This window comes from Bufo bufo, chromosome 4, assembly GCF_905171765.1.
Source record: "Bufo bufo chromosome 4, aBufBuf1.1, whole genome shotgun sequence".
NCBI lineage: Eukaryota > Metazoa > Chordata > Amphibia > Anura > Bufonidae > Bufo > Bufo bufo.
In genome coordinates this window covers 552062064-552077489 of record NC_053392.1, presented here as the reverse complement: position 1 = coordinate 552077489, position 15426 = coordinate 552062064, and the positions used below count along the sequence as shown (strand labels likewise).

General features: G+C 47.2%; 1 protein-coding gene across 1 annotated transcript in view; it reads right to left on the bottom strand.

Annotated features, from left to right (window-relative positions):
- SPRED2 (sprouty related EVH1 domain containing 2) overlaps nt 1–14572 on the bottom strand; it is a 91874-nt gene extending 77302 nt beyond the window's left edge. Inside the window, exon 1 of the mRNA XM_040430105.1 lies at nt 14233–14572. Coding sequence (XP_040286039.1) covers nt 14233–14258 — 26 coding nt within the window. The 5' untranslated portion in view covers nt 14259–14572. The remainder of the gene's footprint in view (nt 1–14232) is intronic.
- Nucleotides 14573–15426: the final 854 nt, after the last annotated feature.

Genomic DNA, 15426 nt, shown 5'->3' with positions numbered 1-15426 from the left:
GCTTTACTGCGACTAGTGTTCTACAATACAATTCTGTGTAAAAAAAAACCTGCGATATTTCACGTATTTCCACCGCGCTTCTCAAAGCCGTATTCTGAGAAAAACATTTAAGCGCCGCAACGTACATTAGGTCCTATGTGAACAGAGCTCAAGATGCGTTTTGGAAAAATCAAACTGTTCTCAAAGAGGAAGGAGCTACAGGGAGGATTGGGAAAAAGAAAGGGGATATAGATAGGCGATGGGATGACCATGGCCTGTCCCCAGTGCCTGATGGTTGGGGGTCCGGCGCCCATCAGCTATGTGAAGAGGAGGAGAGCTCATCCATTTTTTCCTCCCATGCCGATATCTTTGTACAGGATCAGATTTTTATTTATTTTTTTCATCATTCTGACGGATCAGAAGAACGGAAAGATAAGCGGTGATGTGAACCCGGCCTTACACTATTTTATTAGGGTGGTTTCCCATATAGCAGTTTTTGGAAATATACTGGACCCTGAAAAGTTCCCAGACAGTCGGCCCGATGAGGATTACATCCGGAGATGCTCGGGTGGTCGTGGCCAGTCTGACCGGAGGACGAGACTGGAATTTCCTAGGAAGTTTAGCATACTTCATTTCCATATAAAGAGCAGGAAATGGGGGTTGGTGGTTCTACCATCACTTTATTGCCCGATGTTCATTGAAGGCCTCCCCGGCAATCCCAAAGCTGTGCCCAGAGCACGCCCGCATCCTGATACCTGAAAGTCAAGTAATCCATGGTGACTTGAGTTGTCCTCGAGATGTTAGGGGTAATACCCCTGGAACAACAAGAAAAAAGAAAAATCAGAGGCAACCCATGCGCCCACCATTACAGCTCCAATGTGCGTGGTCACCTAGCCTTCCTAAGATTCAGAAGAGTAAACCAGCCTAGCCACGCTCTCCGCTAACTATACCCCTGCACGCCTAGACAGACTTACCAGCAGTCAGGAAAGGGTGGCCAACACCGGGTGGGAAGTCTAGCGTTGGGATATTTGTCTGTCATCACCCAGCTTTCCTAGGAGCAGATAACTGCTGCATTCCAAAAGTGGCAAGAATAAGACATGTTCTATATTTTTAAGGGGCCACAGAACGGACATGGACAATGCAGATCGGATGCGGACAAAAACTACGGTTGTGTGAATGAGCCCCAATTCTCATGGACAGCCTTTTGTTAAAGTTATACAGAATAAAAAAAATAAAAAATGTAATAATTCTAGGAAGCAAAATGTCTAAGGCTACTTTCCCACTGGCGTTTTGGTTTCCGTTTGTGAGATCCGTTCAGGGCTCTCACAAGCGGTCCAAAACAGATCAGTTTTGCCCTAACGCATTCTGAATGGAAAAGGATCCGCTCAGAATACATCAGTTTGCCTCCGTTCTGCTTCGGAGGTGGACACCAAAACACTGATGAAACTGAGCCAAACGGATTCATCCTGGCACACGATGTAAGTCAATGGGGACGGATCCGTTTCACTGGCACAATAGAAAATGGATCCGTCCTCCATTGACTTTTAATGGTGTTCAAGACGGATCCGTCTTGGCTATGTTACAGATAATACAAATGGATCCGCACCAAACGCGAGTGGCAAAGTAGCCTAAGCAAGATCCCCTGGGAGCGACCCAAGACATCGCTCTGCTATTCCTATCAGCATGCACAGATGATAACCTCTGACTTTACAGGAAGGATAAAGGACCCGACTTTAGGCCTCCTGCACACGACAGTATTTTTTAACGTCCCGCAAAACGTGGTTCCGTTGTACCGTGATCCGTGCCCGTTTTTTCTTCCGTGGGTCTTCCGTGATTTTTGGAGGATCCACGGACATGAAAAAAAAAAAAAAAAAAATCTAAGTTAAGTTTGCCATTGAAATGATAGGAAAAAACGGACACGGATCACGGACGCGGATGACGATCTTGTGTGCATCCGTGATTTGTCACGGACCCATTGACTTGAATGGGTCCGTGAAAAAAATAGGACAGGTCATATTTTTTTTCACGGCCAGGAAACACTGATCACGGATGCGGCTGCAAAACGGTGCATTTTCCGATTTTTCCACGGACCCATTTAAAGTCAATGGGTCCGCGAAAAAAAGCGGGAAACGGCACAACGGCCGTGTGCATGAGGCCTTAGGCCTATTGCACACGGACGTTTTTTTTCCCCGTTTACTGGACGTTTTTTGCATTCCGTATACGGAACCATTCATTTCAATGGGTCCGCAAAAAAAACGGAATGTACACCGTATGCATTCCGTTTCCGTATTTCAGTTTTTCCGTTCCGTTTTAACATAGAACATGTCCTATTATTGCCCGCAAATCACAGTCCGTGGCTCCATTCAAGTCAATGGGTCCGCAAAAAAACGGAACACATATGGAAATGCATCCGTATGTCTTCCGTTTCCGTTCCGTTTTTTGCTGAACCATCTATTGAAAATGTTATGCCCAGCCCAATTTTATCTATGTAATTACTGTATACTGTATATGCCATACGGAAAAACGGAACGGAAAAACGGAACAGAAACGGAAACACAACGGAAACAAAAAACGGAACAACGGATCCGTGAAAAACGGATTGCAAAACACTGAAAAAGCCATACGGTCGTGTGCAATAGGCCTTAGGAGGAGATTCTGTTAGTGGTCAAATAATAAGAGCTTCTATAGGCGTGGACAGAAAATAACTGAAAAGGGCAGGAGTCAGCAGAAAATTAGGCATATTAGTTCCCCAGACCCTGGGATTCAGGCATCCCTGTTCTTTAGTGCCAAAATATGATTAATAAAAAGCGCAAGAAAACTGTAGCCGTGGTACATGTGGTATGGAGACCGCGGTGACAGAATTCCGTACACGACTACTCACCCGCTCCTCTGACTCTGCAGTCTTTAGGTCCCTGTCGCATAAACTTCCAGATGGGCAGGGACCCGTGCGCCGCTGCAGCCAATGACTGGCCTCGGATGACGTGTCCCCAAGTGGCACATGACCCAGCAGTGAATGTGTTGCTTGGGGAGATGTCACCACGGAGGCCAGTGACTGGCTGCAGCGTCACATGTGTCCTTGTCCGTTCAGAAGTTTATAAGACAGCCACACAGATGAAGAGGCAGGGATGTGTTTTTTTTTATTTTAATTTTTTTTCCAACAGGTACTGCAAGCTGGGGTTCAAATAAAAAAAAATAGCCCAAACATGGAAAACCCCTTAAAGACCGGGCCATTTTTGATTTTCCCTTCCCACGTTCCAATAGCCATAACTTTTTTACATTTCCGTTCACATAGCCATGAGAGCTTACTTTTTGCGGGACAAGATGCATTTTTTAATGAGGTCTTGGAAAATGGTAAATAAAAAAAAAAAAATTGTGGGTAAAGTTAAAACAAAACAACCCCCCCCCCCCCCCCCATAATTCTGCCAAGGCAATACAGGCACCACAGCCATGTGCATGAGCCCTAATAGAGACCTATTAGGGTGAATAGGAATCTTAGGCCTCATGCACACGACCGTCGCTTGGATCCACATTTTTTTGAAGCTCGGGTGTAGACCCATTCAATGGGGGCCGCAAAAAAAAAAAATTGTGCTCTTTGCATCCGTTGCTCCGTTCAGCTGGGCCGCAAAAAATTGGCTGGAGCAGTGCATGTGACCATGCGCATGGTCAGCCAGATGTGAAGAGGCGCAGCATGGACCACCGGAGTGGTGTGGAGCAGATACATACGAATCTTCTGTTTCAGGGAGCAGGCTGCAGACACTTGATCATTTCTGTTTGACCACCCTTAGGCCCCATTCACACAACCGCAAAAGGGTCCGCACCCGTTCCGCAATTTTGCGGAACGGGTGCGGACCCATTCATTTTCTATGGGGACGGAATGGATGCGGACAGCACACAGTGTGCTGTCAGCATCCGCATTTGTGGAGCGCGTCCCGATCTTCAGCTCTGCAAAAGATAGAACATGTCCTATTCTTGTCCGCAGCTTGCGGACAAGAATAGGCATTTCTATAGGGGTGCCGGGCGGGTGTGTTGCGGATCCGCAACACACCACGGACGCGTGAATGGAGCCTTAAGCCCCTTGCAGACGAGTGTGTGCGTTATAGCTCCGGATGCGTTGCAAATGCGTTCAGTGAAAAATACGTGATTTCGCAAACAAATTCATTCAGTTTTGTCTGCGATCGCAGTCAGTTTTTATCGCGTGGGTGCAATGCGATTTAATGCGTTTTGCACATACGTGATAAAAAACTGAAGGAACACAAACATCTCTTAGCAACCATCCGTGAAAAACGCATTGCATCCACACTTGCTTGCGGATGCGATTGTCACGCAGCCCCATAAACTTCTATGGGGCCAGCGTTGCGTGAAAAATAAATAAATAAATAAATAAATAAATAAATAGCAGAATATAGAACATGCTGTGATTTTCACGCAACGCACAAGTGATGCGTGAAAACCAACGCTCATGTACACAGCCCCGTTGAAATGAACGGGTCCGGAATCTGTGCGTTCGCATCAGGCATTGCACCCGCGCGGAAGGCCTCTTTCACACGAGTGTGACGGATTGGCTCCGGATGCGTTCAGTGAAACTCGCACCATTTTGCAAGCAAGTTCAGTCAGTTTTGTCTGCAATTGCGTTCAGTTTTTTCCGCACGGGTGCGTTTTGATGCATTTTTCAGTCGCGTGATAAAAAAAACCTGAAGGTTTACAAACAACATCTCCTAGCAACCATCAGTGAAAGACGCATTGCATCCGCACGTTTTGCGTTTTTCACTGGAGCCCCATTCACTTTTATGGTGCCAGGGATGCATGAAAAACGCAGAATACAGAACATGCTGCGATTTTTACGTAACGCAGAAGTGATGGGTGAAAAAAACGCTCATGTACAGTCGTCGCCAAAAGTTTTGAGAATGACACAAATATTAGTTTTCACAAAGTTTGCTGCTAAACTGCTTTTAGATCTTTGTTTCAGTTGTTTCTGTGATGTAGTGAAATATAATTACACGCACTTCATACGTTTCAAAGGCTTTTATCGACAATTACATGAGATTTATGCAAAGAGTCAGTATTTGCAGTGTTGGCCCTTCTTTTTCAGGACCTCTGCAATTCGACTGGGCATGCTCTCAATCAACTTCTGGGCCAATTCCTGACTGATAGCAACCAATTCTTTCATAATCACTTCTTGGAGTTTGTCAGAATTAGACAAGTTCTCAATGGGATTAAGATCTGGGGAGTTTCCAGGCCATGAACCCAAAATGTCAACGTTTTGGTCCCCGAGCCACTTAGTTATCACTTTTGCCTTATGGCACGGTGCTCCATCGTGCTGGAAAATGCATTGTTCTTCACCAAACTGTTGTTGGATTGTTGGAAGAAGTTGCTGTTGGAGGGTGTTTTGGTACCATTCTTTATTCATGGCTGTGTTTTTGGGCACAATTGTGAGTGAGCCCACTCCCTTGGATGAGAAGCAACCCCACACATGAATGGTCTCAGGATGCTTTACTGTTGGCATGACACAGGACTGATGGTAGCGCTCACCTTTTCTTCTCCGGACAAGCCTTTTTCCAGATGCCCCAAACAATCGGAAAGAGGCTTCATCGGAGAATATGACTTTGCCCCAGTCCTCAGCAGTCCATTCACCATACTTTCTGTATAAGATCAATCTGTCCCTGATGGGGTTTTTTGGAGAGAAGTGGCTTCTTTGCTGCCCTTCTTGACACCAGGCCATCTTCCAAAAGTCTTCGCCTCACTGTGCGTGCAGATGCGCTCACACCTGCCTGCTGCCATTCCTGAGCAAGCTCTGCACTGGTGGCACTCCGATCCCGCAGCTGAATCCTCTTTAGGAGACGATCCTGGCACTTGCTGGACTTTCTTGGACGCCCTGAAGCCTTCTTAACAAGAATTGAACCTCTTTCCTTGAAGTTCTGGATGATCCTATAAATTGTTGATTGAGGTGCAATCTTAGTAGCCACAATATCCTTGCCTGTGAAGCCATTTTTATGCAACGCAATGATGGCTGCACGCGTTTCTTTGCAGGTCACCATGGTTAACAAAGGAAGAACAATGATTTCAAGCATCACCCTCCTTTTAACATTTCAAGTCTGCCATTTTAACCCAATCAGCCTGACCTAATGATCTCCAGCCTTGTGCTCGTCAACATTCTCACCTGAGTTAACAAGACGATTACTGAAATGATCTCAGCAGGTCCTTTAATGACAGCAATGAAATGAAGTGGAAAGTTTTTTTTTGGGATTAAGTTAATTTTCATGGCAAAGAAGGACTATGCAATTCATCTGATCACTCTTCATAACATTCTGGAGTATATGCAAATTGCTATTATAAAAACTTAAGCAGAAACTTTTCCAATATCCAATATTTATGTAATTCTCAAAACCTTTGGCCACGACTGTACACAGACCCATTGAAATAAATGGGTCAGGATTCAGTGCGGGTGCTATACGTTCACATCACGCATTGCACTTGCATGGAAAAACTCGCTTCTGTGAAAGAGGCACACGAGTGCGGGTCATCAAATAGAAATTCTCTGCGAATTTCTGTGTATTTTTGGCACCAAAATCCAAACGTGTCAGGCTATGTTGACAGTAGCATTGGGAATCTGATAGCCTGATCCGACAGAGAATCCGGCTACCGGAGCTTCTGCAGTGTACATGAGATTTGTCAAATCTCTCACTTTGCTTGTACTGTACTAGGCTGCGTTGGAATCTGTAACGTGTTCAGGTGAGGCCCCTTTCACACCAGCGAGTTTTCTATACAGGAGCAATGCGTAAATTGAATGCATTGAATCCGGACCCATTCATTTCTATAGGTCTGTTTATATGAACGTTGTGCATTGGAGATAGTCATACGAATCTAGCCTAATGCATTGCAAACTGTGAAATCCACATAAGGCCTCTTGCACACGACCGCATGGCTTTTTCAGTATTTTGCGGTCCGCAAAAAATACGGAAGATGCCTGTGTACATTCTGTTTTTTGCAGAACGGAACAGATGGCCCCTGATAGAACAGTACTATCCTTGTCGGTTATGCAGACAATAATAGGACATGTTCTATCTTTGAATGGAACGGAAAGCCTACGGAGTACCTTCCGTTTTTTTTTGCGGATCTATTCACATAACGGATTTATGGCACGGATTCCGCTCCAAAAAACACATGCAGATCTTCCCCATTGATTTCAATGGGGACCTCACCTACGGTGTCCTTCTCCCATACCATGTAGATTGTACGGCAGGGCCCTCTCTCCTCCTGTACCAGTCTGTAACTCGTCATGTTCATGCTTAGTGTAATTGTCTGTATTATGTATGTGCACCACCTATCATATGTACAGCGCTATGGAAAGAATGGTGCTTTAATAATAAATAATAATTCTGTATGTTAATTCAAACAATGCTTTTTTTTCCCGCTTGCAGTTTTAAAAACCACACCTCGGAAAAAGAAGTGTTCTGTCCATTCTTGACATGGAACCCGTGTCAAGAATTCCCATTGAAAATGGGCACCAAAAAAAAAAAAAAGACACAACAACATAAAAAAAAAAACAACAACAGACTTATACAGCAGTGTCCCCAGCAAGAAATTCCCCTTTATGGACAGGGTTCCTCTGATGGGACTGTCACTTTAAGAATAATGTTTGTATGTAAATGGTGGCCCAGAGGGATCACGTGACAGGATCCGAGGCTGCTTAAGGAGAGCGGTGCCACGATCAGTTGTTCAGACGGGGGGGGGGGGGGGGGGGGGGGGGTTTACATACAGAACATGCTTCTGGCCTTCAGCAGGTTACATAGTTAATACGGTTAAAAAAAAGTCCATCAAGTTCAGCCAAGGGAGAGGTGGGGACGTGAGTTTTAGAAAAAGGGGAGTGAGCATTAATGTCATTTACTTTTCAGGATTCCTCTAAGCTCATTTCTAAACCGTCCACTGTTCCGGCTGTGACCACGTCCTGAGGAAGAAGTCTGTGCCACAGATTCACAGTTCTTACAGTAAAGAAGTTTTGACGCTTCTGGAGACTAAACCTTTCGGTCGGAGGCCGTGACCCCTTGTCTTTCGAGGGGATTGTTTGTACGGCCCATTTATATAAGTCAGGGATGCTCAACCTGCGGCCCCCCAGCTGTTGCAAAACTACAACTCCCAGCATGCCCTAATAGCTCTAGGCTAGGGATGGCCAATCTGAGGCTCTCCAGCTGTGCAAAACTACAACTCCCAGCTGGCCCACACTGCTACAGTAGGGTATGGTGGGAGTTGTAGTTTTGCCATCCCTGCTTTAGGCTTTCCAGGCATGCTGGGAGTCGTTTGGCTACAGCTGAAGGGCCACAGGTTGGGCCTCCCTGGTATAGGTTAATCATGTCCCCTCCTTAGGCCTCATGCACATTCCGTGCATTGGGGACTGCAACTTGTGGTCCCCAATGCACGGGCAATTTGAATGGGTCCGTGATCCGTCCACACCACAAAAAGATAGAACATGTTCTATTTTTTTGAGGTGCGAAGGCACGGACAGAAACACCACGGAAGTACTCTGTAGTGCTTCTGTGCCTCCATCCTGCACTGCAGCTCCAGATTGCCGACCCATTCATGAGGCCTTAAGGTGGATTTACATGGCCGAATATCGGGCAGATTATTGGGAACGAAGTTTCCTGCGAACGCTCGTTCCCGACAATCTGGCCTTGTAAATGTGCCGCCGATCACCTGATGAATGAGCAAAACACTAGTTCATTGAGTGATCTCGTCGCTCGTGCAGGCGCATCAATCATCGTTTCTGTGCTGTCTAAATAGCGATCCGCCACCCAGAAACAGTGCAGCCGTATGAGGACCAATGATCCCAACAGAGATCCCTCATACTGTGGAGGAGATCACTGCATGAGCCAGCAGCTGACAGTCAGGAAAGTAGTGTTCCTTCCTGACAACCGGCTGTACATTGCAGCGTGTAAACCCACCTTAAGACGTCTCTTCTCAAGACGTATTACATAGTAACATAGTACATAAGGCCGAAAAAAGACATTTGTCCATCCAGTTCGGCCTGTCATCCTGCAAGTTGATCCAGAGGAAGGCAAAAAAAAACTGAGGTAGAAGCCAATTTTCCCCACTTTAGGGGAATAAAAAATTCCTTCCCGACTCCAATCAGGCAATCAGAATAACTCCCTGGATCAACGACCCCTCTCTAGTAGCTATAGCCTGTAATATTATTACACTCCAGAAATACATCCAGGCCCCTCTTGAATTCTTTTATTGTACTCACCATCACCACCTCCTCAGGTATTGAGCAGCAATATTACCACCCACTAAAACAATATCGTATACTGACACATACAGTGGGGGAAATAATTATTTGACCCCTCACTGATTTTGTAAGTTTGTCCAATGACAAAGAAATGAAAAGTCTCAGAACAGTATCATTTCAATGGTAGGTTTATTGTAACAGTGGCAGATAGCACATCAAAATGAAAATCGAAAAAATAACTTTAAATAAAAGATAGCAACTGATTTGCATTTCATTGAGTGAAATAAGTATTTGAACCCCTACCAACCATTAAGAGTTCTGGCTCCCACAGAGTGGTTAGACACTTCTACTCAATTAGTCACACTCATTAAGGACACCTGTCTTAACTAGTCACCTGTATAAAAGACACCTGTCCACAGAATCAATCAATCAAGCAGACTCCAAACTCTCCAACATGGGAAAGACCAAAGAGCTGTCCAAGGATGTCAGAGACAAAATTGTAGACCTGCACAAGGCTGGAATGGGCTACAAAACCATTAGCAAGAAGCTGGGAGAGAAGGTGACAACTGTTGGTGCGATTGTTCGAAAATGGAAGGAGCACAAAATGACCATCAATCGACCTCGCTCTGGGGCTCCATGCAAGATCTCACCTCGTGGGGTGTCAATGGTTCTGAGAAAGGTGAAAAAGCATCCTAGAAATACACGGGAGGAGTTAGTTAATGACCTCAAATTAGCAGGGACCACAGTCACCAAGAAAACCATTGGAAACACATTACACCGCAATGGATTAAAATCCTGCAGGGCTCGCAAGGTCCCCCTGCTCAGGAAGGCACATGTGCAGGCCCGTCTGAAGTTTGCCAATGAACACCTGAATGATTCAGAGAGTGACTGGGAGAAGGTGCTGTGGTCTGATGAGACCAAAATAGAGCTCTTTGGCATTAACTCAACTCGCTGTGTTTGGAGGAAGAAAAATGCTGCCTATGACCCCCAAAACACCGTCCCCACCGTCAAGCATGGGGGTGGAAACATTTTGCTTTGGGGGTTTTTTTCTGCTAAGGGCACAGGACAACTTATTCGCATAAACGGGAAAATGGACGGAGCCATGTATCGTGAAATCCTGAGCGACAACCTCCTTCCCTCTGCCAGGAAACTGAAAATGGGTCGTGGATGGGTGTTCCAGCACGACAATGACCCAAAACATACAGCAAAGGCAACAAAGGAGTGGCTCAAGAAGAAGCACATTAAGGTCATGGAGTGGCCTAGTCAGTCTCCGGACCTTAATCCAATCGAAAACCTATGGAGGGAGCTCAAGCTCAGAGTTGCACAGAGACAGCCTCGAAACCTTAGGGATTTAGAGATGATCTGCAAAGAGGAGTGGACCAACATTCCTCCTAAAATGTGCGCAAACTTGGTCATCAATTACAAGAAACGTTTGACCTCTGTGCTTGCAAACAAGGGTTTTTCCACCAAGTATTAAGTCTTTTTTTGTTAGAGGGTTCAAATACTTATTTCACTCAATGAAATGCAAATCAGTTGCTATCTTTTATTTAAAGTTATTTTTTCGATTTTCCTTTTGATGTGCTATCTGCCACTGTTACAATAAACCTACCATTGAAATGATACTGTTCTGAGACTTTTCATTTCTTTGTCATTGGACAAACTTACAAAATCAGTGAGGGGTCAAATAATTATTTCCCCCACTGTACATCCCAGCCAAACGGACACTCATGGGAAACATCTTTGTCAGTGGTGCCCCATGTATGTTTGGCATATGCATATGGAGGCTTTCCAGCATACAAGCCGACAAGGGGGGCTCCACATGGCACGGGCCCCGTTCTTGTGATCAGTGGGGGGAGTCCTCATGGTAGGACCCCCACTGATCTTAGTTATCATCTATCCTGTGGATAGGGGATAACTTTTGAAAAGTGGAATACCCCTTTAACGTCTTATGTCCAACACAGGAGCGGTTGGCCGTAGCAGGCAATCTTTTTAGCGCAGGTGCTAGCGGAAAGAAATATATATATAATTAGTCACCATGTATGACCCCTTCACTTTTCCCTCTGTGTGTGTCTTGAAGCCCATTAAAAGGGTTCTCCGAGACTGGGAACGCATTTTCATATGGCGGGAACATAGAGCAGTTTTTTTGGGTTTATTTTTAACCCATGCAACCTGCTGCCATGTATATACAGGAACCTGGTCTTGGAGGATCCCTTTAAGGCTTCTTGCACACAAACGTATTTTCATTCCGTTTGGTTTTTTTTTTGCGGACCGTATACGGAACTATTCATTTCAATGGAGCCGCAAAAAAAAAAAAAAAAAAAAAACTGAAGGTACTCCATGTGCATTCCGTTTCCATTCTGCAAAAAAATAGAACATGTCCTATTATTGTCCGCATTACGGACAAGGACAGTACTGTTCTATTAGGGGCCAGCTGCTCCGTTCTGCAAAATACGGAATGCACATGGATGTCATCCGTATTTTTTGCGTACCGCAAAATACATACGGTCGTGTGTAAGAGGCCCAAGATAAACCACGGCTCAAATAAAAAAAACAATGTACAGAAAACCATCCAAACAATATACGCGACTGAGGCGAATTTCCGGGCGCATCGACTACCTGGCTCCAGGGACCTGTCCACAGGCCAAACACATTATTATTATTATTATGCATCCGCAGTCCATAAAAACCTCACACAATAACAACCAGCAAGATGGAGAAGCATTTTATTGGCGACAAGTCACACATTATCTCCCCTCAGGGGCTCTCACGTCCATTGAACCCGATGAATGGCTCATAATTACACGGTAACCAAATGCCCGCGATGAATGGAAGGCCTCCAGGTAACCCAAACACCAGGTCCTGCGCCTGGACAGCGTAGCAATGCCAGCAGAAACAATGAACGCGAGAGCCGAGCTCAGCACACGGGACACGGGGGTGTGAGGAGCCAGCAGCAGCTCCGCTCTAATCTGACATCTTTTTTTTTGTGAATGGCGGTGGCTGCTCTGTGTTTAGTCTCAGTTCACTTCCTGAGGTAAAGTCGCTTTCACCGCACCTGATGCACAGCAACGATTTCAAAGAATATCGACCACAAAGTAGATCCTAACGTCACTCGGGGAGTTCTCCTCTTTGGTCTAGTGCTTAAAAATCCTACATCCGAACCGGAGAAAGCTGAGCGACAGCAAATACGGCCCCCACGACAGCCCAGCTTTCCAAGAGCCCTGAACATCAAAGCTGCCTCATCGCACAGTGGTATGGGGGCTTGGAAAAGGCTGAACAGCAACCCCTATGGGAACTGTAATGGCGCCCATATTTGCCATCACCCAGAGCTTTAGATAGGCCTTAGGGCACATGCACACGACCGTATGTATTTTGCGGTCGGCAAAAAAATACAGATGACGTCCGCGAACATTCCGTATTTTGCGGAGCGGAACAGCTGGCCCCTAATAGAACAGTCCTATCCTTGTCCGTAATGCGGACAATAATAGGACATGTTCTATTTATTTTGCAGAACGGACATACGGAAACGGAATGCACACGGAGTAACTTCCTTTTTTTTTTTTTGCGGATCCTTTGAAATGAATCGTTCTGCATGCGGCCCGCAAAAAAAAATTAAATAAATAATGAAAGAATACGTTCGTGTGCATAAGCCCTTATAGTTACCACGTCTTATTTTTAAAAGTGAGGATCTCCACGACTACCTTTACGCGATTATTTACGGACATGAGTCCGCGATAGACAGTGCCGATGTCACACAGCCGATCATATGGAATTGAGCGTGCAACACACCCAGAGTGTTCATGTCTATAAACATGGCGTCGCGAACCACCGGATTCACACGGAATGTCAGACGGTACACAGTCAGGTCCCATTCACACAACCGCATTTTTTGGGGACCGGATGCAAACCCATTCATTTCAGTGGGGCTGCCAAAAATGCGGACAGCACACCTGTGTACTGTCCACATCCGTATGCCCGTACCGCAGCCCCGCAAAAAGATAGAACATGTCCTAGTCTTGCAGACGAGAATAGGCATTGCTACAAGGTTGTTGTTTTTTTTCACATCACAAGTATTTTTTTTGCGCGTCCGCAAACACACATACGGTCATGTGAATGGGGCCTAAAGAGTATACTGAGGGATATGTATATGCTAGAGTAGTATATAGACATAAAGCCATGAAGTATATGATTATACACAAACATTAGTCTGACCGGCATATCAATACTGTGTATAGGAATGTGCAGTGCAGACCGACAACCAGGCGGCACACGACAGCGCGCCGCATCCATATTCTACACGATTATAGGACATACACATTCGATATGAAGCCAACAGTAGGGCCTCGTGCCAGCACGTAAACCACACGGCTGCAGAGTCCTCTCGAGCGTTGACCGCCCATACAACACCACTGATTACTGAAACCTTAGAAGAGGTTCTGCAGCAGCACAAGCCCAGCGTACCTCACCTGCGCAGGTACTGCGCTTGCAAACACAGGGGCTGTCACTGTCTGCCGCATCTTAAGGGACGGTAACCAAATAAAGGGCGCCCTATGTCCTGGCTACGGCACACAATGGCGGATCACTCGCCAATGGCTGAAAATAACGACGTGCCAATACCTTTCTGGGTCTGTATTAAAATAATCGTTACATAATGTCGCCATGTCCTGCACATACAGCATAACAGGTCTCACCTGTTGCTCGCCGCCAACTTTGTTGCACTGAGCACAGCAGGTAAGTAGGTGTACTGTACATGGAGGCATGATCTGGGCAGGTAAGTAGGCATGATCTGGGCACACTTGAGCAGGAGTTGCCATCCGATGCCCACACCATGCTCAGCATGCACCCCCTCCCCTGGCATGGGTAGCATGGCAACAGCTCTGCAGGCCGATGCATGCCCCCTCAGGCTGCACACCGTGCCATGCTGCAGACACCAGGAGCACGTAGGAGGCCCTCGTCTGCAGCAATGCACCGCAGCAGGGAGGGGAGCCCGCTGCCAGCCCTCCCCGTGCACCCCGACAACGAGGGGGGTCACTTACTCCTCAGGGGGGGCTTCCTCGCTCATCTTGTCCCGATCACCGTCGTCTTGCACCCGCCTCGGGGGGCTCCGAGCCGCTCATTTTTCCCAGGCTGTATGACTAGCTATCCCCCTGGCTTGTGCAGTCCTCCCGTGTACGAGCGGCGGCAGCAGTGTGTACCTCCCGGGGACTGGCTTGTTATAAGCAGGCGGCTGCTGCGCCCCGCCCGTGTGGCTGCTGGTGGTGGCCCCGTCCGAGCCCCATCTTCGGTTACTCCATGTTGGCTCCAGGTCCGGCCGTCACTGTGTGTACAGTATCTGTGTGAGCGCCTCTCACCAGCCGCAGGGACGAGGAGGAGAGAGGGAGACGGAGAGGAAGTGGGGCGGAAGCGATGACGTCACCCTCCCCAGCAACAAGCAGCTGCGAGGACACAGGGAGGGGGGGAGGAGACACCGCACGGACGGGGGAGGGAGGAGAGCGGGGGTGCGGGGGTGCGGGGGTACGGGGGTACGGGGGGAAGAGAGGGGAGAGCAGTGGTATTATACCAGGGGGGAGAGAGGGGAGAGCAGGGGTATATCACCAGGGGGGAGAGAGGGGAGAGCAGTGGTATTATACCAGGGGGGAGAGAGGGAGAGCAGGGGTATAATACCAGGGGGGAGAGAGGGAGAGCAGGGGTATAATACCAGGAGGGAGAGAGGGGAGAGCAGTGGTATAATACTAGGGGGGAGAGAGGGGAGAGCAGTGGTATAATACCAGGGGGGAGAGAGGGGAGAGCAGTGGTATAATACCAGGGGGAGAGAGGGGAGAGCAGTGGTATAATACCAGGGGGAAGAAAGGGGAGAGCAGGGGTATAATACCAGGGGGGAGAGAGGGGAGAGCAGGGGTATAATACCAGGAGGGAGAGAGGGGAGAGCAGTGGTATAATACTAGGGGGGAGAGAGGGGAGAGCAGTGGTATAATACCAGGGGGGAGAGAGGGGAGAGCAGTGGTATAATACCAGGAGGGAGAGCAGTGGTATAATACCAGGGGGAAGAGAGGGGAGAGCAGGGGTATAATACCAGGGGGGAGAGAGGGGAGAGCAGGGGTATAATACCAGGGGGGAGAGAGGGGAGAGCAGGGGTATAATACCAGGGGGAAGAGAGGGGAGAGCAGTCGTATAATACTAGGGGGGAGAGAGGGGAGAGCAGTGGTATAATACTAGGGGGGAGAGAGGGG